This window comes from Phyllostomus hastatus, unplaced genomic scaffold, assembly GCF_019186645.2.
Source record: "Phyllostomus hastatus isolate PE091 unplaced genomic scaffold, TTU_PhHast_1.1 phas_contig_40, whole genome shotgun sequence".
NCBI classification, from domain to species: domain Eukaryota; kingdom Metazoa; phylum Chordata; class Mammalia; order Chiroptera; family Phyllostomidae; genus Phyllostomus; species Phyllostomus hastatus.
Window position 1 is genome coordinate 7015506 of NW_025333872.1, and position 26746 is coordinate 7042251.

Sequence of the window (26746 nt, forward strand, 5' to 3'; positions counted from 1 at the left end):
TCAGGCTCCAGGCCTGCCCCTGGGGTCAAGGGAGGGGACACAGTGAGCATGCCTGGAGGGGAGGGGTGCCAAGGAGGCCAGTTTGGGAAAGGTTGATGGTGGACAGTGGGGCCCACACACAGCCTCCGGTGTGCCATGGGGCATCTGAAGCCGAAGGATAGAGCCCAGAATAGTTGGGAAAAAACATTATTCATATCAATATGAACATGGGTATATTATGGAGTAGAATGTAAAATCCACGAGAATTTGAAAGATGAAATAGATGTCAAAGAAAGCCTGCAGCAAGCTCTTTCTGAACCAGCCTGGGAGTGTGCAGCCCCCCAGGTCCTGCCCTAGAGGATGGAGCAATAGGCCTGTTTGTCCATCTGTGCCATGTTCTCAGCCAGGTGTGAGGATACAGGACTCCAGGGCTGTGTGATTCTGAAAATGTCTCCCCCCCGCCCCCCCCTTCTTTTCTCTTGCCTTCTGTCCTCCCCTCCTCCTTCAGGCTCCAGCTGCAGAAGCCCCCAGGGTCGGCCACTGCCGCTGACCTCCGCCCCAAACAGCCTTCTGGACGCGGCCATGGCCCCGGGCGAGCCCAAGCCAGCACCAGGCCTCAGGCCCCTCGCAGTCCCGGTCTCCCAGCCTCCACCGCGCGCAATCCCAGCGCGTCCCCCCGAAGCCAGTCCCTGTCCCGAAAAGAGAGCCCTTCTCCGTCGCACCAGGCCCGGCCCGGGGGCCCTCCATCCCGGGGCGCCCCGCAGGCCCGGCCCGAGCCTGAAGGCACCCCCTCCCCGGGGGGCCCCAAGAAAGGACCCAGAGGGAAACTCCAGACTCAGCGCGCAGCAACCAAAGGCCGGGCAAGTGTCGCGGAGGGCCGGGCCGGGGCCAGATAATGATGCGCGGGGCTCTGCGCGGCCTCCCACCCTCACTCCAGCCCCCAACCTGCAGTCGGCCACACTGGAACAGCTCCCAGCACAGCCTTACGCGCCCCACGCGCGCCACCCGCGGCCCCAGCTTCCCGCCCGCATCCGCACCAGCGCGCGCCAGCACCCGCCTCGCCCTCCCGCCTGCCGGGCCCGACCGGTGGGGGGCGCCGTGTCGCCGGGGTCGCGCTCGTTTCCCCTTCCTTCCCGTCACCTCCCACTTCCTGCCGCCCCTCAGGTGGGGCTGGCTCACCCTCCGCCCCGGGAAGGCTCAGCCACTCTTTACCGAGGACTCCGCTAATGGGGACACCCCGCTCACCCACTAGGCCTCTGCTGCTCTCCATGCTCCACCCCCCAACTCACCTCTGCTTGCACCTACAGAGCCTTTCCCTACTCCCAACACTCTTCCAGCCAAAGCCCTCCTACCCCCTTTTCAGAAAGGCAGCCTCAAATTCTGGAAGTGGAGGCTTCAGCCTCCCCTAGGGGTCAACCCCACAGTTTCCTGGGAGGGACCTCTTCTCAGTAGCTAGGCTGGGGTTGGGGAGGTGGGACCTAGAGGCCACTGGTCTACTCAGGTGTGATGGGGCAGGTATGACCAGCTCCAAAAGCAGCTCCATCCTGGACACCCTGTAGGAGGCAGTGGGGATTACTCCCCTGCACCTCTGAGGTGCAAAGCCCCTCCTCCTCCTAAATATGGGTGGGGTCTCAGTGGGAACCATAGAGTGTGTGTGGGCAGCCTGCCTGGCCAAGCAGGAAATTGGAGGAGGGTCTGTAAAGAAGTTTCACCTGTCCCTTGGCCCCTGATCTAGTGCTCAGGACCCCTCACCATCAGGAATTCCTTGTTGCCATCTAACCTCAATCTTGCCCACTGCAGTTTCGGCCAACTTGCTCCTCTCCTGGCTTCAGTGGAGGTGGAGAATGGCTGGTCATCATCTCTTGCTGGCCCTTTGGAGATTCAGGGACACAGTTCTGGCCAGTTCACCCTCCCTGTTCTCCTGGCTGTGACCGGCATCTCCCCCAGTGGGCAGAGAGAGCAGAAACAGATACACAGACAAACAGCTGGCCCCTGGACTCAAGGCAGAAAGACCCTTCTAATTTCCAGATTGTGTGCTTATGTGGTGGACCCTGCTCAGGCCTCTCCTCCCCTGGTTTACCCGTCAGCCTGTCCCATCTTGTTCTAATTGCAAGCCATGCGGCTGAGCTGTCCCTGTAGAAGGTGAGGACTGTGCAGCTCCACAAATGGATAGGGGCCTCCTCTTGGGCCGGGCTTCTGCATAACTGTCATCCCAGCTCATCATGAGCCTCAGCTGCCCACGGCTGGGCCAAGCAGTACTGTGGCTGCTGAAGGGCCAGCCAACCCTGCCAGTCAGGGTCAGGTCCCTGTCAGGCCTCCTCCATCCTCAGCATCCACAGCCTGTGTCCCCTGGTCCGCCCCCTCTGCTCTTCCCTGGGTCATGGAGAGCAAGGCGAGACCACCGTGGGAGGAGGAAGGAAGGCCCCAGCAGGCCCAAGTGGTCCGGCAGCACCCAGCGACCATTGCTTAGAAGGATGCCCATGAGGGAGTTGCCCAGGGAGTGGTCTGCTGGTGCCAGTGGAAGCCCCTCACGGAGAATCAAGGCAGCAGGCTTGGGCAGCTGTTTCCATGCCAAGGTGGTGGCTTCTCTGCAGACCAGCCTAGGGGAGGACTCCAGGGTGAACAGCCTTTGAGGTCCACCCCATGCTGACACAGAAGCTCCCAGAACACTCAGGAAACCTCTCTGGACAGAGCCCTCCTTGTCAACCCGAGACCCTCCCAAGGCCTCTACTGCCCTCTGGGTCCAGCGGAGGGGGTGGAGGAGGGGCCACTCCCTCCCACCTAGAGCTTCTCTGAATGACAATCAGCTCCTGCCAGGTGGGGCCAGGGCATGACCCCTGGTGCCCAGGTCCTGGGCCTGTTCCTTGCCACCAACCGAACTGTGAATGTAGGGCCCCCAGCCTCACCCCTGACCCAGGACCAACAGCACCCTGGTTTGGTGTTGGGAGGAAAGGGGGGTGACCTGAGAGAGCCCAGGCCCATCTCACCCCCCAGCCTCACCCAGCACTGAAGCTGGGCAGAGCTGCAAAACCCTGTCTGTCCCTGGGAAACCAGACCTCCCTAGGGCTCCCAATTGATCTCAGGCCTCTGCCTCATTGAATGTCACCAAGGTTGGGGAGGAGGAGCAGGGGTGAATGTGGGAGGAGGCTAGAGGACTCTGTTTCTCTCCCCAGAAAGAGCAAGGGCAGAGGACACCACATCTCCCAGCGCCCCACCCCCGCTGCAGCCTCTTGTCCGTTGAGCACCCATCCTTACCACCAAGCTCCGTGGGTCCCGAGCCCCTTCTTTGTAACAGAATGTCATGCCACCATTACCACTGCGCCCCTCCAGCACTTCCTCATCATGACAACCTGAGTCACTGGCTCAGATGCGGGGCTGCTAACCCCGGGATACGCCTTCCCTCCCCTGCCTCACTGTGCACCAAGGGGATGCAGGGGAGGGGCTGTGCCCCAGGCACATGGGCTCCCCCCTTCCCAGCCCCTCACAGGGGCCTGGCTTGCTCAGTCTTCTCAGCTCCAGGGACCAGCTCTGGTGGTCAGGGGTGGGGGTGGGGCAGGGAGTTGCCCTCCCCTTTCCCAGAGAAGCCACTGAAGAATGTTTACATGCCAAACAGAATGTAACACCTTCCCCCACCCCATCCTAGTCACTGCATGGCCTCTGCCCACCCTACACCTGTTCACCCCCCACCCGCCCCCACACACACCCTGGAAGCCGCTGTCATGATTAGATCGGGTCTCAGAAGGGAAGTAGCCATCACACCATTAAAAAGCCTGTGGACCTTTCTGTTGACCTGGACTCTTCTTCCTTCGGGAGAGAGGGCAGAGCCCAGGAGCTGGCCTGGCGGTGGGCAGGAGAGGAGAGCAGAGCACAGGTTGGTGGGCAAGTGGGGAGGGGCCGTCACAGAGGCAGATGGGCTCTGCAGAAGAGGACGTGGAAGCTCTGGGGCGCAGGTAGCTTGCTCAGAGTCACACAGGTGCAAGGGGCTGCCCTGCTATCTCTGAGGGCAAAGCTTGCACTCTCTCAGCTCCTCTGGGTGCCTCTCCCAACAGCCAGAGAGGGAGGGAGGGAGAACTTTCACTGCCCCGAAGTTAACAGACAAAAGTGTGTCTGGAGAACCATGAAGGACAGCAGCTCACAGGCAAGGAAGAACGATGGTCATTATTCTAGTAAAATCTATGAAAGTCACAAATGAACACAGCCTGTGGCCCGGCAGTCCTAGAAATGTATCCTATGTGTATACTTACAAACACAAAATTGTGTGTCTAAAATTATTCAGTGCGGTATTCTTTGTAGAACTCCACAAAGCCACATCTGCGACCCTGAAGCCCAAACAGTTCTGAAAACCAGTTTTCCCATTAGATTGGCACAAACTCATTTGTTACCCAAACCTGACAAGACCATTTGCAGTCTTTATTAATTTCACCTATCGTACATGTTTGCTGTCTGAGATCCGATTAGGGGGTTTCATAATGCATGGAATGTCACTGAATTGCCTTTCTAAATACACGTACGCACTCTCACACACGTATGTAAAATCTGAATTCTAAAAGAAACCTGATCCCAACGGTTTGGGTGAGAGACTGGGGGCCTGCGAAAGCAAACGGTCAGATGTAACCTAGATGTCTGTCTGTGGGGCTGAGCAGCGGAGTGTGGTCACCCACCTGATAGGAGCCCACCGTGGGTCATGGGGGGCTCTGTGGCGAAGGAGGCGGCTGTTTGTGGACACCTACAGACTGGTCTCGAAGACAGACTACGTCAAACAACTGGGTGTACGATGTTCCCCTATTCAGACAAGTTAGAGGTCCTGAGTTGCTTCTGGGAGGAAAGCTTGGGGAAAGGCTTTTGTGCGGGGACTTGCTGCACCTTCTGCACGTGAACCCTAAGCACACAAAGTGTGAGTCTCATCCAGGCGATATGTAAATTTCTGTCACAGGCAGGCTCCTGGCCCAGCTGTAAAGAAGCCCCGGTGCCAAGGTCCTGCCCTCCCTCCAAGAAGACCATTCAGACAGAGCTCAAACATCCCAGAACCCCGGTAACCATCTTCCATTCCCCGGCAGTGGCCTCCCGGAACCCCCTTCTCTCCAACGTGGATGCGGGGGCGGAGGGGAGGGCGTTCTGAGGCCTGACCCACCAGCCTTCAGTGGGGTGCTCGCATGCTTCCATCTTCCTCCTTGTTTCAAAATGGCAAAAGTGGGGCATGTTTACAGTAAAAAGGCAATGCTAAAAGCATGTAAACTAAAACACAAAAGCCCCCTATCTGTGAATATGGTCACATAGAGGTAGTATATTCATAGAGCTGTGCAAGCATCACCACGCTCAGTTTTAGAATGTTTCTGTCACCCCAAAAAGAAACTCCACATCCAGTAGAGGTCACTCCCATTTCCCCCAACCTCTCCAGCCCTAAGCAACCATTAATCTACTCCTTTATATCTCTATGTAGAGTTTTTATTCTGAACTTTTCACATAACTGGAATCATACGATATGTGGTTCCTGTGACTGCCTCCTTTCCATCCATGTTGTAGCGTTTATCAGTACTTACCTCCTTCTCACGGCTGAAAACATCCCGCCGAATGGGTAGACTGCATTTCGTTTATCCATTCATCATGGATTTTTTTTTATTTGGTGGCTATTCTGAATAATGCTGCATTGCACATTTGTTTACAAGTGTTTGTGTGAATATATGTTTTCACTTCTCTTGGGTATATATTCTGTGAAAATATCCAAAATAGAATTGGTTGCTCATATGGTAACTCTGTGTTCAATATTTTGAGGAATTACCAAACTTTTTCACAGTGGCTGCACCATTTTACATTCCCACCAATAATGTATGAGGATCCTTATGTTCCTTTTAATGGCATGAATATTGCATACTCTATTCAACCAGCTACATGTTGATTTTTCATTGGATTTTTCCTCCAATGTTTCACTATTTCAAATAGTGCCAAAATTAATATCCTTACTTTGATCTTTGCTTACTTCTCCAAGTCTAATTCTAGGTCAAATCCCCATAATAATCAAATAGATGAAAAGTGGTATCTTGCTCTATTTTAAATTTATTTTATTATTATTAAGAATGGATGAATAAAAGAATTCTATGGATCCTTCATTCATTATTTTGCATTTTTTCAATCCTTCATTAAGGATTAGTTCAATCTTTCATTCAGCTAATTCTGCAGGCTGTTGCTGAGCCCCACGTGTACCAGAGGCTGCCAGACAAGGGTCACTTTGCGGAACTGAGACGACCCACAGTGAGCCATGAAGGAGGTGGTTGTAAATTAACTATCACTTTACATGTGCTGTGTGCACTGATACACGAGGTTCAGGCGGAGACTGGGAGCTTCAAGGAAGGCCTTCAGATCAGTATGGCTTAGACTGAATTTTGAAAGACAAGTAAGAGTTAGCCAGATCAGGAGGAGAGGATATTCTTGCAGAGGGAGCAGCGTGAGCAAGGAAAGTGTGAAGGTGTGAGAACTGCTTGTGGGCAGTGTGGTGGTCACAGGTATGAATCAGAGAGCAGAGAGGGCATTGAAGGGGACAGGACCAGGCCTGGGGCAGGGGAATGGCTTTAGAGAGTGCAGAGAACCCCGCCCACCCACTTCTCCAGGAGCCTGAGACCTCATCAGACACTCACTTCCCAAGGCTCAGTCAGGGCCTTCCAGATGCTCCACATGTTGGGACCAGCTCCTGGCTGACCCCTTCCCTACTCCCCCAGAAAGATATTTCTCTGAGGACAGCGGCACAGAGAAGTAAGTGGTTTGAGCAAGGTTTCTCAGTCTGGGGCCAGATAGGGGCTATAAAATCAGGGACATTGGAGGGGCCTTTGTTCATAAGGAGGAAAGGCTCCTTGGGGACACCTTGGAGAAGAGACCAAGGTGAGAATGTGGAGGGTGTCACGTCTCTGATCATCAGATGCTGCAGCCTGCTGAGATTTTTCCAATGGCTACTCAGGAGACAAGACCAGGACAAGAGACTGACTCAATATTGAAGCATGGTCAGAATGACCTTCTAAGTCCTCAGTAGACGCAGGAGCCTGATCACTGTCCGAGGTGATGAGGTGATGTGGGTGGAGAGTCAGCATGGTCATGGCAATTTGGCTGTAGGTCAGGAGGAAATATACAAGCTCATTTTCATCAGTCCCTGGTGGCATCTTCTGCATTCTTCCTTATTCTATGAACCATTAAACCCAAAGTGGTGAAACATCACCCATTACCACCACCATCAATTTTATCACAGTCGTCACCTCTATCTCCCTCACCCACCTCTAACTCTATTACCCAGCATTACTAGCATTCATCACTCAAATCACAGATACCTGTCTCCCAAACTAGGCTCCATCACCATCGTCACCACCATCGTCACCACCATCACCATCGCCATCGCCCTCACCTCCACTAGGCTCTGAAGACATAATAATTAACAAGATCCTTGCTGCCAGGGAGCTTACACATCTTCATCATCTCCCTATCAGTATCATCTATATAATCCTCGTCATCACCACCGCCCTCATAACCACAGCACTGTTACCACTAGCCCTGGCCCCATGCCCCTCATCCTTCACCCCCAACCACCCCCATCACTACTCCAGTCACCCTATCAGCATCAATTCTACCACTAGTGTTCCCACCCCCATCACTACTACACATCCTATCATCATGCTTTCCTCTACAACTGATTCCACCATTACCACCACCACCAATGCAGGAAGTGATTACATGGGTATAGCAGTGATTAATGGTCAATGAAACCCCAACTAAGATGAGGAGGTCATCTGTGGTCACTTAAGGCAGAGAGGGGCAAAAGAGTCAGAAGTCCTAAAGTATAAGAAGTCCCTATTGCAAAACAATCCCAAATCAGAAATTGTTTATCTTAGGAACTTATTCTTTCCCAAACTCTCCCACAGTAACAATACCAGTAATCATTCCGACTAAAGAGCTGTTATTTTTCCAGTGCATGAGGCTCCTTCCCATCTGGTCTGGTGTAAATGAAGGTCTCCTCAATCTTGACCTCTGAGCTCAGGTTTGAATTTCCAGGTTGGAGGAGGATGGGGAGAGTTAAAAATTTAATTAAAACCAATTCTTGGGAGGGCTGGGTGGGTGGGCTGGGCGTAAAAGATAGAAAATTGTACTGCAACAACTATTAAAATAAAATTTTAAAAAAGAAAAAAGCACAAGCCAATTCTTAATTGGTGATTTAGAGCTTATTTACCCTCTTGGTTGGACTCTTGGCATTTCACAGCTTGCCTGTCTAGCTCCATCATCTGCCTCCACATGCCATGGTCGTTGTCACCCCCACTCCTGATGACATCAGAGATGAGAGCTGCCATATGGGCTGAAGGCAGCAAAGAGGATGAAGCCAGGGGTGCAGTTCATGCTCAATTACCCTCTGTAGGAGGGGCTTCAGGGGTAGATCTGGGTCTTGCAGGCACTGATGCAAAGAGGGAGAGGGGACCACCATATGGCTAGCAGCTGTTTCTCACGCTAAGGCGGGAGAGGAATCCCCGTTGTGAAAACACAGACACATGGCGGACGCCCAGGCCTGGCCTGGCTGGCTGTTGTCTCTAGCTGTGGAAAAACCTGAGGGTTCCCCTGTGGAGACACTGGGTGGACCATGGAAATGATGATGGCTGCAAAACTTACCTCTCAGGAGCTGAAAGTGTTATGGTGTTTTATTATTTTTATATAAATACTATGATTATATAGTATTAAATAGGGAGGAATCAGCAGTGTGGGGATCATGTGTGGGCGAGAGCCAATGGACAGGGCTCTTGAGCTGGTCTCCAAGGCGTCTTGGGCATCTACCAGGTGAACGAGAGGGAGGCCTGCTCAAGGGACTGCACTGAGGTGTGAGGTGCCAACAGGCTGGGGTGTTCGGGGAATTGGAGGGAAGGGAGTATGGTGAGGAGGGGCCAGAGACAGGCTGGAGAGGAGCCAGGCTTCAAGGTCGTGAGGGCCGAGCTAGGGATTTAGACTTTCACCCTTGCCTGGGAGCCGGTGAAGGGTTTTATTTATTTATTTATTAAAAATTATTATTTAAAAAAATATTTTATTTATTTATTTTTAGAGGGAGGGGAAGGGAAGGAGAAAGAGAGGGAGAGAAACATCAGTGTGTAGTTGCCTCTCATGCGCCCCCTACTGGGAACCTGGCCTGCAGCCCAGGCATGTGCCCTGACCAGGAATTGAAACAGCGACCTTTCAGTCATAGGCCAGCACTCCAACTACTGAGCCACACCAGCCAGGGTTAAAAATCATTATCAAAGTCTGTTTATTGATTTTAGAGAGGGAGGAAGGGGGAGAGAAAGAGAGAGAAATATCGGTGTGAGAGAGAAACATTCATTTGTTGCTACCCATATGCACCCTGACTGGGCAGGGTATCGAACTTGCAATCTAGGTATGTGCCCTAACCAAGGATTGAAACCATGACCTTTTGTTTTGTGGGATGATGCTCCAACCAACTGAGACACATGAGCCAGGGCTGGTGAAGGGTTTTAAACAGAGACATTGCCTGGTCACACTTGTTCTAAAATGTTCATCGTGGCGGGTGTGTGGAGCGTGGGTTGAAAGGGATGAGACTAGAAGAATATAACTTGTTTTAGCCCTCCTGCTAGACGGTATGCTCACTGAGGGCAGGGATTATGTCTGAGGTGTCTTTGTACCTGACCCAGTGCTTAGGTTGCACTAGAGACTCAACGAATATCTCTTATCACCTCCCGTCACCACCTCCAAATCACTGCGCTCACCCTCATGCCTGTTAGCACCACCGTGAACACACACCATGGCACTGATTCAACTCTCTTCACAGAGCTCTCTGGGCAAACCCAGCCTAGTGCCAACTGGAACGTCTTCAGCTCAGCTGCTGAGGTCAAAGCCCTGGGCCAGAGGCAGGGGTCCTGGTCCCTTCTTCAGTTCTGCTGCTGAGTCACCGTGCGACCCCAGCAAGCCACACACCCTACTTCCTTATCTGCTTGAAGTGGGGGCTAGATTAAATTAGTCATTTTCAATTTTTTTAAAAAGCTTGGGACCCTTTGAAGCTTATTTGCTTAGAAACCTGGAGACGGTGGAACACCATTTGACAGCCTCCCAGCTCTGCCAACCTGGTGTTTGGAAAATCAGATAAAACAATTTGACATTGCTGGTTTCTGCTGTGGCGGAGCCACAAGTGATAACTGAATGGGGAAGATCAGACAAACACTGAGCATTGCAGGTACCTTGGCAAACACTCTCCTCCCCACCCCCTCAGGGGTAATTTAGGAAGCTCCTGAAAATAGGGGTGGGGGCAGCAGGAGGGACTGTGTGTATGGGAAGAGCCCTTGAGTGAAGAAGTGGGAGGGTGATGGGCCTGGGATCCCCAGATTAGCCAGGCTGCCCAGTGTGGCTCCAGGTGTGTCTCAGGCCAGGGCATAAGCTCCAGGTGGGGACATAAATCTGACAGGGTACAGCCCTGGCTGGTGTGGCTCAGTGGACTGAGCGTCAGCCTGCAAACTGAAAGGTCGCTGGTTTGATTCCCAGTCAGAGCACATGCCTGGGTTGTGGTCCCCAGGTGGGGACGTGAGAGAGGCAACCGACTGATGTTTCTCTCACACACTGATGTTTCTCCCCCTCTCTTTCTCTCTTTGAAATAAATAAATAACAGGGTACAGAGTCCTCGTCTCTGGCTCTGCAATAAGAACCTTTCGCCTGGTTTTGAATCCTAGGCTGCTGGCCAGGGTTTCATAGGACAAAGGGCGTCCAAGGAGAGCTGGCACCATGCCTGGAAGATTCTTCCTCTCAGGGACCCTTGGGGCTTGTCTCCTTCACACCTCGCTAGCCACCATGGCAGCCTCTGAGGCAGCCCCACTTGTTCTCTGAGCACCAATATGTGAGTCCGAGAGCCATGGAGCCATGTGCTCTGAATGGATGGCAGCCCTCTCCTTGCAGGCACTGGGCTACACAGGCAGGCATCCCTGGAGACCGGGCAGCTGAGAAACGCCCAGTCTCAGGCCAGCCCCTGAAGGCTGGAATGTGGCTGCAGGCTCCTGTCCATTTTTGTTTGCTCCCACCTCCAGAGTCCAAGGGTCCAAGTGGTGGGTGAGCTGAGCTGATACTACAGAGGGAGTGCACACTGGGGACAGTTAGTAGGTGGCTGGTATGGGATTTGAGGAGCTGCTAGACCAGGTGGGCGGCTTTGGGCCTTTCCAGCTTCGGAATGTGGTCCTGCTGGCCCTGCCCCGCATACTGATGCCCATGCACTTCCTCCTGCCCATCTTCCTGGCTGCTGTGCCTGCCCACCGTTGTGCCCTGCCTGACACCCCTGTCAACTTCAGCCACCAGGATGCATGGTTGGAAGCCTACCTTCCCCGGGAGCCCGATGGCAGGCTCAGCTCCTGCCTCCGCTTCACCTCCCCGCAGGCCCTTCCCAACACTACACTGTGGGGAGAAGGGCAGAGTCACCGGGAGCAGCAGGATGAGACCTCCACAGTGCCGTGCCCTCAGGGCTGGGAGTATGACCACTCAGAGTTCTCCTCCACCATTGCAACCGAGGTACCCAAGCCAGGAGGCTGGGGGACACGTGAGTGGGATGGGTCTGCCATTGCCTTGGGTGATTACTATGTGGGCATTAGACACATTACTTCTGAGAGTCTCAGTTTTCCCGTCTGTAGGTAAGGCTTATGAATTTAAAGCACTGAGCTTGTAGTAAGGAACCCATACCTGCGAGCTGCTATTATTTAGTGGGAAGTGATTAAGGCAGAGAAGGGCTAAGGTGGCTCCGGGGAGCTGTGGCTGGGAATTGAGAAGGGTATGTCTGCAGTGAGAGGTGGAGGAACAATGGAGGCCTCCTACTCTTCCTTCCTCTTTTGGACCCGAGGTCAGGGATTTACATAATCTACCTGGAGATGTGTGCAGGTGGGGGCAGAATCTCTCTGAGGAAGGACAGGACCCCTGTTGTCATGGCCAAGGCCCTCCATGGGCAGAAGCTGTGGTTGCAGGACTGGGGAGAGGCAGTGTCCCACCCCCCCAAGATGGGGTGAACAGTTGGGGTTTGATTATCTGACATGGAGGTACCAGCATGGCACTGTGGACCCCAGAAGGCCCCAGGGTCTGGAGAGGGGTTGGGGCCAGCTGGAGAGGGGCCTGTTCCCATGGGAGGCCCCTCCTTGCCTGACCCTGCAGTGGGACCTCGTGTGTGAGCAGAAGGGCCTGAACAGAGCCGCTTCCACCTTCTTCTTTGCCGGTGTGCTGGTGGGGGCTGTGGCCTTCGGATACCTGTCTGACAGGTGGGGTGAGCTGGGGTAGGCGATAAGGGAGTGGGGTGGACAACCTTCTCCCACTGGCTGGGGTCGGGGCCTAGTCTCCCTCTGTCCAGGGACCTCCCCTCTACAGGAGCTAACCCTGTGTGACCCTGGTGCAGGTTTGGGCGGCGCCGCCTGCTGCTGGTGGCCTATGTGAGTACCCTGGCGATGGGCCTGGCATCCGCAGCCTCTGTCAGCTATATTATGTTTGCAGTCATCCGCACCCTCACTGGCACTGCCCTGGCGGGCTTCACCATCATTGTGATGCCGCTGGGTAAGGCAGGCGAAGAACAAACAGGACCTAGAGGGGCAGAGGGAGGCAACTGTCAAGGGTGAGACTAAGCCCATCTGTCCTTGCTGTCTTCTTATCTTCGGCTGTGGGCTCAGAGCTGGAGTGGCTGGACGTGGAACACCGCATTGTGGCAGGTGTCCTGAGCAGCACCTTCTGGACGGGGGGCGTGATGCTGCTGGCACTGGTCGGGTACCTGATTCGGGACTGGCGATGGCTTCTGCTGGTTGTCACCCTGCCTTGTGTCCCAGGCATCCTCAGCCTCTGGTGAGGCCTGTGGGCAGGTGGGGAGTGGGAGATATAAGAGCCAGAGACAGAATTAATCAGAGACTGAGATTTGAAAACAAGGAGACGGAGACAAAGAGAATGAGAAACAGTCAGTGACCAAGAGACAGAGACCAATACATGAGATGCAGAGAAACACAGAACAAAATATAGAGAGACAGAGACAGAACCAGTGAGAGGCAGTGAGTGACGCAGACCAGGACTGAAAGCTTCAGAGGGGCAGATGGAGACGGATACACGAGAAACAGAACCAAACACAAACGGAGGCTGGGGCCCGGGATGGGGTGGGAATAAGGACAAAGCCAGCACAGAGGTAGAAAGTCCAAGTAGGAGGGTAGAAGGCCAGGCAGGGTGGGCATTTCATTGCCTTCTCCAAAGGAACTGGCTTCGGATGAACCGTCTGGGTATGTTTGTATGTCTGTCTCTCTTCATCCTATACCCTCCTGCCACCTGTGGGAAAAGTGGGTTACTCTTCCTGGGGGCTTGGGTGAGACCAGTCCAGCTGAGTAGAGAGGGGAGTCCTGGACTGTGGAGAACCTAGGCCTGGGCAAAGAAGTGTGGGAAAAGGTGGCTTTTAAATTTGGTCTTAAAGAACGAATAAAAGTTCATCAGGTCAGGAGGGCTGGGGAGATGTTCCAGGGGGGACATCCTTGAGGGGACAGCCTATGGTGTGCCCCGGAGGGAGACATGTCTCAGGGTGCTGACTGACTGAAGGGTCCCCCACTGTCCCCCAGGTGGGTGCCTGAGTCTGCACGCTGGCTCCTGACACAGGGCCGTTTGGAGGAGGCCCACAGGTACCTGCTCCGCTGCGCCAGGCTCAATAGGCGGCCTGTGGGTGAGGACAGCCTGAGCCTGGAGGTGAGGGTGAATGTGTGTGAGCACATGCAAGTACATGCGTGAGCATGGCCTGTGTCAAGCACCCCCTTTCTGGGGCCCACTGTGTGTGTGCAGGAAAAGCTCCCTGCTTGAGTGTAGGTTCTCCCATAATGTTCTCTGGTGGGCTTGACCCTTGATGTTGCTTACCCTACTCAGCTCTCATGTGCATCCCTCCCCTCCAATGAAGGAGGAAGGAATAGAGACCCAGAGAGAGCAATGTGCCTTGCTAAGGCCACAGTCAACTCCATGTCACAATTTCTCCTCCTCCCCCACCAGGAGCTGAGCAAAGTGGCAGCTACAGAGCGGGTGGTCCAAAGACCTTCATACCTAGACCTGTTCCGGACACCACGGCTCCGACACATCTCACTGTGCTGCATGGTGGTGTGGTGAGGAGGGAGCTGGCCTGGGCCAGGCAGGGTGTGGAGGAGTGAAGGGAGGGGCCGACATCAGGATGAGGCCGAGTGTGATGGGAAACGGACCCCTGAACTGTAATTGTGGAGGGCTGGGGTGGGGGTAGTAGGCGGAGGGGCGGAGGGGATGGGGCTCTGGAAGGTCTGCAGATGGAGCAGGCATCAGAGACAGGTGGGTTCAAATTAAGGCTCTGCCACTTCCTTATTGAGACCTTGAACAGTTGCCCCTTTGGTAAAAGGACACTTTACCAAACTTTAGTTCCTACCTCACAGGGTTGCTGTGAAGATTAGGCTAAGGCGCTTTGGCCACTAGGCGAAAGTGGCAGTTACTCTAAAAGGCCAAGGCTCTCTGAGAGGACAAGGTGGGTGGGAAAGAGGCCCCTGAGTGGCATCATGACCCGGACTCCTCTCAGGTTTGCAGTGAACTTCTCCTATTACGGCCTGAGCCTGGACGTGTCGGGGCTGGGGCTGAATGTGTATCAGACGCAGCTGCTGTTCGGGGCTGTGGAGCTGCCTTCCAAGCTGCTGGTCTACCTGTCCGTGCGCCACGCAGGACGCCGCCTCACAATCGCAGGAGCACTGCTGGGCAGCGCCCTCTCCTTCGGCATCAGGCTGCTTGTGTCCTCAGGTAGGCCTGGCACGGGGCCCCGCCCATTCCCGGATGCCCCGCCCCTTGGTCAAGAAGCCCCGCCCAATCCCGAAGCCTCATTCTCTCTGGAGACTCCAGTTCCAGTCCTGGGAGCCTCACTGCCTGAACCTCTTTTCCTCCAGAGATGGTGTCCTGGAGCACCACCCTGGCGGTGATAGGGAAAGGTTTTTCTGAAGCTGCCTTCACCACTGCCTACCTGTTTACCTCGGAGTTGTACCCTACTGTGCTCAGGTGAGGGGAACCTGAGTCCCTGGCAAGCCTGGGGAGAGTTTGTTGGTCTCATCTTTTACCAACACGCCCACATACACACAACACACTGTAGCCCAGTCCTCTTGCCCATTCCTTGCGCCACACTTGGAATACAGAGCTAATCAGTCTCTGCCTCAATCAGTGAGAAGGCAGGGACATTTTATCTTTACTAAATGACCCCGAGCAAGGTCAGAAAACTTCTCTGGGCTTTTTAAAAAACAAAATCGTGGCAAAAGCCCTACCTGCCCATTCCATCACATCCCCCACAGCCTACGCGGTGCTGCCCTTGGGAGTTGTCTCAGAACATAAGGCCTGGGGCCCTTGCAACTAGCTATTGGCAGGTGAAGAGGAGAGTTGTAGGTAGCTGGGTATTAGAAAACCTTGCATTCTCTAACAACATGGCAGAGTGTGTATGAGCTGCTGACCCCGTTCCCATCCGCTTTCTGATGATGTTTCTTTTCCTTCAGTGATACCTGACTGATACTCTGTCAGAATGGGGCCTCATCCTCTGGTGGTGTTGGCTTAGGTCCTCCTGGCCAGGGGTTTGGTGGGAAGACCACCTGAAAGAAGCCCCAGCTTTCTTAGCTGCCTTGGGGGGTAAGGGGGTACTAGAGGAGTACCCCCTGCCAGCCCTGGGCAGGGAGACCTATGAGGCAATTGCCACAAGCAACTGTGGGCACCAACCCCCCATCCTTTCTCTGAACAGACAGACAGGGATGGGGCTGACTGCACTGGTGGGCCGGCTGGGCGGCTCTTTGGCTCCACTGGTAGCCTTGCTGGATGGAGTATGGCTGCCACTGCCCAAGCTCACTTATGGGGGGATTGCCCTGCTGGCTGCCTTTACTGCTCTCCTGTTGCCCGAGACAAGGCAGGCACAGCTGCCAGAGACCATCCAGGACGTGGAGAGGAAGAGGTATGTGCACATGCATGTGGGTATGGGTGCTCAGGTACCTGACACCTTAGGTGGGATTCAGAGGAAGACACGTCTGCATGTATGTATCCAGTACATGTATGTAAGCATGCACAGGTGCATGACCTGTGTCATACACCTGTATGACATACACACAGCATGTCAACTGTGTGTATAAAAGAAAACAAAAGCAAACATGAGTCCGTGTGTGTGTACATAAATACCCAAGACTGTCCAGGGAGAGGTGGATGTGTGCACATTCAGGTATGCCTACACATCAGGGATATGTACAAGCGTGTGTGGGAGTCACTTGTGGGAGTACATGTTTATATACCAGGACTGAGGGAGCCCTAGGCCAGCACTGACGGGGCAGGCTGGGGTGGCAGGCTTGGGGGCTAAACCCCACCATTTCTCATGGTTCCTTCCTCCCCAGTGCCCCATCCAGCCTTCAGGAGGAACAGATGCCCATGAAGCAGGCCCATGACTGAGTGGCTTAAGGAGCATCCTTCCACAGAAGTTCTGCATCAGGGGCTGTGAGAGCAAAAGGGAAAGCCCTGTGACCAGGGGCTGGAGGCATAGAGCTCCCTGCTCAAGGTCAAATTTGCTCTCTATGCCCTTCTCTTTGCTCATCCAACTTCTGGCAATAGAGCAACTTCCCAGAATGCAGTGGGCTGCTGGAGAATTCTGGCACCTCTCTCATAGCTGGTGGGACTCTGTGCCTCTAGGTTGGGGCATCAGTATGGAGCTGTGGGACAAGCCCTGGATGGGAAGCCATTGAGTCTGGTGCTGGCTTCAGCTTTGCCACTGATTTGCTGTGTGACCTTGGGCATGTGGCTTTCCCTTTTTGGACCTCAGTCTGTTCATCTATCAAATGGACAATGAAGCTTCTGAACAGACCTCACCACAAGATCTATCTGTTGCCATACTCAGTGAATTGCTGAATAAGGTTCTTCTTCTAGAGGTGGTGCTAAAGAAGGGACTGTCCTATGATGACCTCTGGTACCAACAGGGCTGTGGGCATGCTGTCCACTGTGTGGTGCTGGGGGCTGCCTGATGTCAGGGCCAGGGGACCTGGAGAACAGAGTTCTTTGCTCCATGGTTGGCAATGTAAGGTAATGGGTAACCCCATCCCCACACTATCCACCCTCCAACCCACTGTCTATGCCCAAAGAAGAGTTGAAGGCATGGGAGTCAACATTTTATTGGAGAAGCCAGGACAAACAAGTTTTATGAGTACCTTGAAGTTATATAATTTGCTGGGGAAAGGAATTGGGAAGGCCAGGAAGCCACCCTTCAAAATGAAGTGTCTCAATTCCCCTGAGCAGATAGGCATGAGAAAGGGATGACTTGGCAGGGAAAGTCTAGACTTTTCGGTCTACCATGGAACTGAGGCCCAGGCTGCCAGAATCCCACCTTCCCCTACCTCCATGGGACTGAAGAATTCTGTAGCTCCCATTGAACCATGGAGGGGATGGCTGGAGGCCCAAGTCAGGGTGACCTCTCCTGTAAGCATCTTATTTGGATTTTATCTCCACGGGGTCATAGATGTAGCAGCCCACATCACCAATGTTCACACCTGAGGGAGAAAGCCCCATCACCAAGGGCCTTGGGGACGGAGGGCACTGGGCTGAGGGCTAGAGGGAACTGGGAAGGACCTGGGATATGTCCGACTACAGGGGAAGTTGTCCACACATAACCACAGACCCACATGCCATACTTTAGGCCCAGTGTCTAGGGTGGAACTGCCCACCTTTGGGGCCAAACAGGTAGCCGTAGCAGGGGATGTGGCAGTAGGGGACGCCATCATGCTGGGACACAGAGAGAAAGAGAGCCCTCTCAGTGCAGTTCTTTTTCTATCTCCAGCCTCTCTCCTCCCAACATAACAACCCATCCCTTCCTTGCTCACCTCAGCATGACTCCCAGCAGTCAGGGTCTTCCGGCAGCGCTGGCACCTCAGACAGGGTCGGTGCCAATTTCTGCCCAAAGACATCACCTTCTCAGCTGGTGGTAGAGAGAGGTAGTAGCCCTAAGGGCAGGGCAGGAGAACCACCTGCCTTGCACCACCTCCCTGCCCTTTGATGCTCACCTTGCACTTTCTCCCCTCTCCACATTTTCCCTTATCACTTACCAAAGTAGACAGGTTCTTCACAGCCAGGGCACAGTGAGGTCTCCCCAGTGAATGTCTTCATGTGCAAGGGGCCTTTAAGGAGAAGAGGCCCTGGCTAGGGCTGAGTGGGGGCCAGGCCTAAGTAGGGCCCTCTAGCACCAGCCTGCATATGGCACCGTCCTCTTCCAACAGCCATGCTCACCCCAGAGCCTCCCACCCAGGTGGTCATAAGTATGCCTTCCTCAGACAGAGCTCAGTCTCCTCGGACCTACCTCCTGTCCCACCCCTCTATGCAAACGGGACCACCTGCTTCCTTCTCATCCTCCCAGGGGCTCAGATGCCCACCAGCCTAACCCCGTCAGCAACTCAATCCTCAGGAAACCTGAACTGATATAGGAGCTGGCCAGGGCAGGGGTGTCAGGTGTTGGGGAGCACGGTGTCATTGCCCACTGCAGGGGACAGCAGAAAAGAACAGGGAGAGGGGAGAAGTAGAAGAATGTGAGGGGCTGGCCCTGTCTCAATGACTCCTCACTCATAAGTCTCTTCTTCCATGGGATTGGCCTGGGAGAGGCCTGAGTTCCAGGCCAGCTTTGCCTCTGACTAGCTGTGACTATACAAGGTCACCTGCCCTCTCTGGACCTCAGTTTCCTCACCTGTAAAATGGGGGTAGTAATGCCATCTGCCCACTTTTACCTCTGAACTCAGCAGCTGACATGAGGGAACATAAAAAAAGGAGTTGCAGATAATACAAGATTTTGCCATCCATGAACAAAGTTGTAGGAATGAGGCAGACGACTCTGTGAGATTGCCACCTGGCCCCACCGTGTTCCAGCCTGGAAAAGCTCAGGAGGGGTAGCTGGGGTCCAGCCTCACTTACTTTTCTTGCCCTTGGGGAGGCCAGTCCTGGGCCTTGGAGGACTGAAGCTGCTGGGGCCGAGAGGAATGGTGCTGGCAGGGGTGGGAATAGGGGAATTGTAGAGATAGGAGCCCACACCACCAATGTTCACCCCTGCAGAGAGAAGGGAGGTCAGGCTTGAGTCTCCAGCTCCCTTGCCACAGGGAAGGTTTCTGCTGCCCTCTGCCTCCTTCCTGGCTGGTACTTACCCCTGGGTCCAAAGAGAACCCCATAGCATGGCTTGTGGCAATACGGCCTCCCGTTGTGCTAGGCACAAGCAGAGGAAAGGGGGTTGCTCAGGGCCAAGGGGCCTTCTCCCATGCTCCACAGGCCTTTCCCCCCAAAAGGCTGCCAGGTGTGTTGGTCCCCTGGCCTGGGCTGGTGGGAATGGGAGGGGTCAGGATGTGTTGACGTGCCAGAATTGCCACTGTGGTCAGGGGAAAAGAGCAAGGGCAGGGCAGGAAGCAGTGTCGCTGCCCCCTCCTTCCCCTCAAATGGCATGGAGTCCACCAGCAAAACTCAGGGTCTCCAAATCCTGGCTGGTGTGGGGCCCACCCTCTAAATGGTGGTGGTCTTGGGAGCTGGCTACTGAGATTCCCTTTGGTGAGCCTCCAGATGGGCAATGGGGCTAGTGCCTGGGAGACAGTGACAGACATAGGTCTCACCTCTGCATGCCCTCCTGGGGACAGGACACTGTGGCAGTGCTCACATTTCAGGCAGAAGCGGTGCCAGTTCTTGCCCAGGGAGCTCACCTTCTCCGCTGTGGGGAACAAGGTGGAACTGGGACTTCAGGGCAGCCAAGCCAAGCAGTGGGAGCCCTCCTTTCCCCTTCTGCTCCATCCTGCTCCGCAGAGGCAGTGGGGAGTGTCTCCAGGAGGCCAGCTCCTTCCCACCAGAGTGCCATGCCCCATAGGTGGAACGGGGGTCTGGGATCACACCCTTCAGCAGCTCCTCGTGTGCTCGGGGAACCCAGCGGCCCAGTCTTCTCCCCCTCCTCAGCTGGGGCCTCACCGAAGAAAACGGGTTGCTGGCAACGTGGGCAGGTCCAACTCATGGCTCCGCTGAAGGCAGCCGGCTCTGCACACAGTGGGCACCCCACAGGGACTCCGTTCCTCCCCCTCTGCTGGCTCCACCCATGGCTCAGCTTCGAGCCTCATTGGGCTGAATCCGCTGCTCCCTGAAGCCCATTAGCCGCCAGAAATTTAGCACTACTCCACCTGGGGGACACAGGCGACTTCGCAATTATTTCCACACACTAAAGCCTCTTGGCAGTTGGCAAAGTGAGAGGGTCCTGAAGCCAGACTTTGAGAGGAGGGAGTAATGAAGACACCTGACTTGGTACTGAGAGGGAAAATACCTCAAGTGGTAGACGCCACGGAAGCACTATTATTTCAAAGCCAAAGTGAGGGTTTAGGGATGATTTAATTCTGCTTTGGCAGTTTGGCAGCTGGTTGAGAGCAATGGAATCTGGGGCCCACACCTGCTACTTACTCTTTGGCTTCAGGCAAATTGCTTCAACTTCCTCTGCCTCTGTTTGGTACAGTGCGTATCATGGTAATTCTCTACATCATAGGATTGTTGTGAGAATTATATACATTAATACATGAAGAGTGCCCAAACAGCACCTGTCATATATAAACACTATAAAAGCAATAGCTATCTATCATCATGGACTCGAGACCCTTAATTTGGAAGCCTCAAAGTGTGGTCTGCAAACAATAGTTTGCTTGTAAAATTACAATGCTTATTAAATTTAAGTGTATAATTTAGACCCCAATTACATAGTCCTAATTTAGTTTGTCTTAAGATATTTTAATATTTATTAAAAATAGCTCAGCAGTGCTTCAAAGGACACTTCAAAAATTGAAACTCACAGAATGGGAGATAAATATTTACAGGTAAATATCTGATAAGGGTCTAGTAACCCTAATATATAAAGGACTGTTACAACTCAATAATAAAAAGACAACCCAATTAGAAAATGAGCAAAGAATTTGAATAGATATTTTTCCAAAGAACATACACAAATGGCCAAGAAGCACATGAAAAGATGCCTAACATCATTAGTCATTAGGGAAATGAAAATCAGAACCACAATGAGATGTCATTTTACACCTATTAGAATGACTATAATAAAAAAAGTAATAACAAGTGTTAGTGAGGATGTAGCAAAATTGGATCCCTCATACACTGTTGATGGGAATGTAAAATAGTGCAGCACTTAGAAAAGAGTCTGGCAATTCTTCAGAAAAGTAAATATAGAGTTACCATATTACCCAGCAATTGCACTCCTAGGTATATACCTAAGAGAAATGAAAGCATTTGTCCACACAAAAACTTGTACATGAATGTTCATAGTACTTCCATTGACAATAGCTAAAGGCTGCAAACAACCTAACTGACAAAATGTGGTATAACCATGAGAGAATATCATTCAGCTATAAAAAGGAATGAAGCACTGATACATGCCACTAACATGAACCATAAAAACATTGTTAAGTGAAGGAAGCCAGATGCATAGTACCACACATTTTGTGATTCCATTTACATGAAATATCTAGAATAGGAAAATCCATAAAAACAGAGATTACTGGTTGGTTGGTTGCTTGGGGTTTGGGGAGGGGGCAATTGGGAGCATCTGCTAATGCATATGAGGTCTCTTTACAAGGAGATGAAAATGATTTGGAATTAGACAGTGGTGATAGTTGCACAACCTCATGAATATACTAAGAAAATGAATTATACACCTCAAAAGAGTAAACTTTATGGTATATAAATATCTCAATGTTTGAGTATAATATATTTCAATAATAACACCTGAAGTGAACTACTTTATTAAAAAACAATGGCTAGCCCAGCAAATGAGGAAGAGAAGAGTTGGTTACATTGTGCTCCAGCAGAGTAGATAACCACTTGATGAAGTATCATAATGAGATGAAGATTTCTCTGGAGTAAGTTCCTGTTTTGTGAAGTAAGGGCTGCAGTGCTGTGCACTGCTTGGTGAAAGGAGTCCAATTTGTGTCTGGAATCCAATACTCTCTCTGAACTTCAATCCCCTCAACTGGGCAATGGGGATGGGACTGGTGTCTATGAACTTCCACTCAACATTCCTGTTTCCCTCACTTGTCTTCATCAGTACTTTTTGCTTGTAACACTTGTTTTATCCTCTTCACTGATTTCCAAACATGGAAGGCTTGCACACTGTGAAAGAAACTTTTGTATACTTTCTCATTTTTTTTAAAGATTCTATTTATTTTATTTTAGACAGAGGAGACGGGAGGGAGAAAAAGAGGAAGAGAAACATCGATGTGTGGTTGCCTCCTGAGTGCCTCCTACTGGGGACCTGATCTGGCCCACAACCCAGGCATGTGCCCTGACTGGGAATCAAACTAGCAACCCTCTGGTTTGCAGCCCGGTGTTCAATCCTCTGAGCCACACCAGCCAGGGCCCTCATTATTTATTTCTTGTTTTGAGGAATATTTCAAGATCCTTAGATTTATAACTGTTCCTTGCAGGGCTTCTTCTTCTTAACAAGCTTAAAAAATATAACAGTTTTAGTCTCCACCAATATTCTACTCTCAGGTTTCTGTCTCATTTGTTTCTTCTTGAAGGCAGCAGCTCGAAGTTCACTGCCTTTGCTCGTTATGGTGCTAATGGAGAAGGCCCCATTCCAGGAGGTTGGGAGGACTTAATTTTTGTATTTATTCTCAGATATGCTACCTCCTTTAGGAAGGGATAGTTTCATCTGCTCAAGGATCTATCCTCAGCATTTCCAGCATACATCAGATAATCCTTTTTTAATATTCTCTAGCTCTTTTTGATTTGGATCACACTGTACACATGCCTCAGCCTCCTGGACAGGTCGTCTTTGCCCTGGGATCTAACACAGGGCCCCACTGGAAGAAACAGGCATCAGAGCATGACTACCACGCTGCTTTTACACAGCTTTCAATATCATTGGGGCAAATGCTTTACTGCTCCCCATCTTCTGTGGCCTTCCTGTACGGTATGGCCATAACAAACATAGTACACCTTCAGTCTTCTATTTCACTGCTTAAGAAAAAGTACTTGTGGCTCCTCCTTTCCAAATATTTGCTATCTATTTGCAGATACAGCAAATCAAATATTCCATTCTTCTTCTGTGTCTGGTTTCCATTATTCTGACTCTAAAAGAGGCTTTGTAATGAATGCTAATAGGGAAAATCAACATTTCTTGTAGGAATGTATTTGCACTTACTGATGGTGGCTGTTTTGAATACTTTGTGTGACCAAAGCCTATAAAATGATATTTTAGAACAAACAGCACAAATGGTTAAGTCTAAGTGAGTGCGGATACAGTAGTCCCTTTATCTGCAGGGGATAAGGTCCAAGATCCCCCAGTGGATGCCTGAAACCACAGATAGTAAGTACTGAACCCTGTATATTCCATGTTTTTTCCTATACACAATTGCCTATGATAAAGTTAAATTTATAAATTAAACACAGAGATTATCAATAACTAATAATGAAACAGAACAATTGTAACAACAGAAGCAAAATAAGGATTACTTGGATATAAGCACCATGATACAACAACAATGATAACTGAGATGGCTACTAAGTGACTAACAGACTGTAGCATATAGGGACAATTTACATCCCAGGAGGGATGAGGTGGGACTATATGAAATTTCATTATGCTACTCAGAACAGTGCACAATTTAAAACTTAAGAATTGTTTATTTCCGGAATTTTTCATTTAGTGTGTCAGACTGTCATGGCTGACTGCAGGTAACTGAAACTGCAGACAAGGGGAACTACTGTATTACCTACTCGATTTTCAGGGTACAGTTTGTGTCATCCCTTATAAGAAGGTAGTCCCGTCCTTCATAAAGATGACTGTCCCTTGGTGTCCTCTACCCCATGCTTTTTCCTGCACAGAATCTGTAATGTTATATTTATTTACTTGTCTTTCTTCAATTGATAGGATTGACTGGCTTATCTATGTGCCTGTAGCACTAAGTATAGGGTGGATGCCCAGTAAATTATTGCTGTTGTTATTAAAATCTCCTTCTGTCACTCTTTCCTTCATGTTTTTAAGCTCTATTGTTAGGTAGGTGTATATTTTAGGACAGTTGTATTTTCTTGATTAATTGACCCCTTTATTATTGTTGTTGTTGTCAGGCAAGAAAAAAGCTTTCCAACTTTAGATGAGTGGTGGTAAATACAATTACTTCAAATACCTGGAAGAGGCATGAGGGGCACTACCAAGACCCCTGGCTAGAGGGGTCTCAGTAGATAAATACAAGAAGGCTGATTTGGATTCAGTCCAAAAAAAAAGAACTATCTAATAGAGTACAAACATGGAGTGGCTGTTTCAGACAGTAGTGAGCTTCCTGTCTCTGGATGTTGTAAGTAATGCTGGACAACAAACCAACTGATCGTCAGCGTTGCAGAAGAGATGCAAGAAGGGCCTTTGAGGTTTTGCCCCAATTTGACAATATATGATTTTGTGATTCCACTGCCAAAGAGGAATTTAAAATCTGTGTTGGCAAGAAAGCATTGTTAAAATAGTGACAGCTACTACCTATAGAGTGCCAGACATAGGTAATGTACTTGTTATTTCTGACCCTACAACAACCTGATAAGGGTTTAAATGTTACATTACCAATTGTAGAGTACAGGAGCTTGGAGAAGTTAAGAAATTTGTTCAGTATCATATAGGCCCAAGCATTATGATTCTAGAGCTCACACTCTTTCTGCTCTATGCTACTAAGCATGGTTTTTGCTAAGCTGCCCATGTGTTTCATTCTGAAAGGGTAGTATACTTGCCTGTGCAGCATGTCTATACCTAAAGATAAGAGGGTCTATACTGGTAAATAATGGGTTGAAATGCAAGAGGCAGGCAGGAAAATGTCATTAAAATTTTTCCATGGCTTCTTAGTGCCCTTGACATAAAATTTTTAACTTGGCTCCAGGATCCTCCAACCTTTCCAGGCTTCTAGCTATTTCTCCTGTTGCATCAACCACTCCCCCAACTTCCCATCACTCTAAATGAGCTGCCCACACTCTTTCCTGCATCAGGACCTTTGCAAATGCTATCTCTTTTCTGGAAACTTGCTTTCTCATTATCATCACTAATTCCTACCTAACCATAGCTTCTCCTCACCTACTCAAAACAGGCTATTGGCCCACGGTACTCTCTCATTTAGTACCCTGTGCTGGAGTATAGAGGGAGTACAGTCTATGTCAGTTGTATTTTTCCTGAGTGCTGAACCAAATGTGGAAAAAATGGCAAATGGAGACCTATGATAAACCTAGGTTTGCGGCTTAGTGGAAGAGTAAAATAGGTTTGCTCACCATTCTAGGGTTTGTCTACCCCTTAGCCTACAGACTTCATGAGGGCAGGGACCAGGACTGCTTTGCCAACCACTGTGTATGCTTCCAGTGCCTTGTTCAATGTTTGGAACACAGTGTTCAACAAATACTTGTTGGTGAATGAATGTTAAGTGTTATACACAAGTTTCCCTTAAGTGTAAGTAGATAAAGGCTGATGGGAAAGATGTGGGATTAGGAAGGGCATGGTAGGGGTTGAGAGTTTTGTTACAACAAAAGTCCTGGAGCAAGGGAAACTCAGCTGTTTAGAAGTAAGAACTCAGGAGTTTGTTTCTTAATATACACAAGGATCTGCATGTATGATGCAAAATGGAGTATGATTTAAACTGATTTTGATTATAAATACTAGGTAACTAATAAAGTAAAAAGAAAACTGAAATTTTCCTTTGGCAGGAAACCAGCCTCACTGACTACAGTAATTCACAAGAACTTACTAATTAAGCTTAATTATCAGGTAGCACAATTATGTCTATCATCAAACATATAGCAAATAAGAGAATGTGGGAAAGTGTTATGTAAGCTGTAAAGTACCTTACAAATATGGCTGCTTGTTATGTGTCAGGTTACCATTGCAGCGAGCTTTAGATGACAACTATAAACTTACCAACTCAACTTATATCTTTGTATACTTGTTCAAGTACATATGTGGCCATACGCTTGTGACTTTTAAGACATTATCAAAAACTTTGTTCCTACATGATTTTTTTTTAAAAGGTTTCACTCATTTCTCGAATATTAATGAAAAATCAGCCTTACCTCTTTAACGTGTTTCTTAACTTTTATTACTCATAACCCTTGCGCTTTCTCATTCCATCTTCTGAATATACCCTCCCCAACTAGAAAGCTTTACTTTCTGTAGTTTAGATTACTTTAAAAAACAAAAAATAAAAAATAGAAATATATACAAACAGACTGTAATGCTTTCTAAAACATACACTAATTTTCCTGCCTGGAGAGAATTACTGCTGTATAATCACACATTATTTAGGGTTCTTGCAAGAGTCTGATTTTTCCCCTTGTTTTCCAGCATCAACTTGCCATCACACAAACTTGCTGAGAGAACTTTGTACATAGCTATTGATACTTGTGGTTAGCTGCTCAGGGGTATTAAGTGGACTACATTTTGTGAATCAGTGACATCAACTGGACTAATTCAGGATCAAGACTGTAGGAAAGGATCCCCTGGCCCTTTTCTATGGCTACCTTCAACCTATACTCATAAATTCACAACAGCTTTAAAAGATTACTTTCCATGCACAGATGTAATTTGGCTTCTCAATTATCACTTGGAAATGTATGTTTCATCTGAAAGTATAAAAAAATAACTACCTCTAAATAATTTGCAGCATGAAAAATGTATCCATATGCTAGAGACTGGGAAGAAAAGAGGAGACTTGGTGGCTAGCTCTTTACACCACGGATAATGCTCCTTGGTGTAAACTATCAGCAATTTCAT

At 50.4% G+C, this 26746-nt stretch overlaps 3 protein-coding genes across 6 annotated transcripts in view; 2 read left to right on the forward strand and 1 right to left on the reverse strand.

Annotated features, from left to right (window-relative positions):
* Positions 1-3855, forward strand: part of TTBK1 (tau tubulin kinase 1) — a 40403-nt gene extending 36548 nt beyond the window's left edge. Inside the window, exon 15 of the mRNA XM_045843110.1 lies at positions 488-3855. Within this exon, the coding sequence (XP_045699066.1) occupies positions 488-875 (388 nt within the window). The 3' untranslated portion in view covers positions 876-3855. The remainder of the gene's footprint in view (positions 1-487) is intronic.
* Positions 3856-11041: 7186 nt separating this feature from the next.
* On the forward strand, positions 11042-16814 carry SLC22A7 (solute carrier family 22 member 7). The gene is made up of 10 exons (XM_045843909.1): positions 11042-11496; positions 12127-12230; positions 12365-12519; positions 12633-12801; positions 13554-13677; positions 13972-14081; positions 14519-14733; positions 14877-14985; positions 15710-15916; positions 16347-16814. The coding sequence occupies exons 1-10, from the start codon at positions 11104-11106 to the stop codon at positions 16399-16401; spliced, it is 1641 nt and encodes a 546-aa protein (XP_045699865.1). The 5' UTR covers positions 11042-11103; the 3' UTR covers positions 16402-16814.
* Positions 16815-16955: 141 nt separating this feature from the next.
* CRIP3 (cysteine rich protein 3) lies at positions 16956-20022 on the reverse strand. 4 transcript variants are annotated; one of them, XM_045843912.1, is made up of 8 exons: positions 19927-20022; positions 19581-19675; positions 19125-19182; positions 18898-19029; positions 18042-18113; positions 17820-17914; positions 17664-17721; positions 16956-17489 (listed from the first exon to the last, which is right to left on the reverse strand). In XM_045843912.1, the coding sequence occupies exons 1-8, from the start codon at positions 19967-19969 to the stop codon at positions 17428-17430; spliced, it is 615 nt and encodes a 204-aa protein (XP_045699868.1). In that variant the 5' UTR covers positions 19970-20022; the 3' UTR covers positions 16956-17427. The 4 variants fall into 4 exon arrangements, with proteins under 4 accessions (XP_045699868.1, XP_045699869.1, XP_045699867.1 ...); XM_045843913.1 differs by lacking the exon at positions 17664-17721; XM_045843911.1 differs by having other exon boundaries at positions 17664-17914.
* Positions 20023-26746: the final 6724 nt, after the last annotated feature.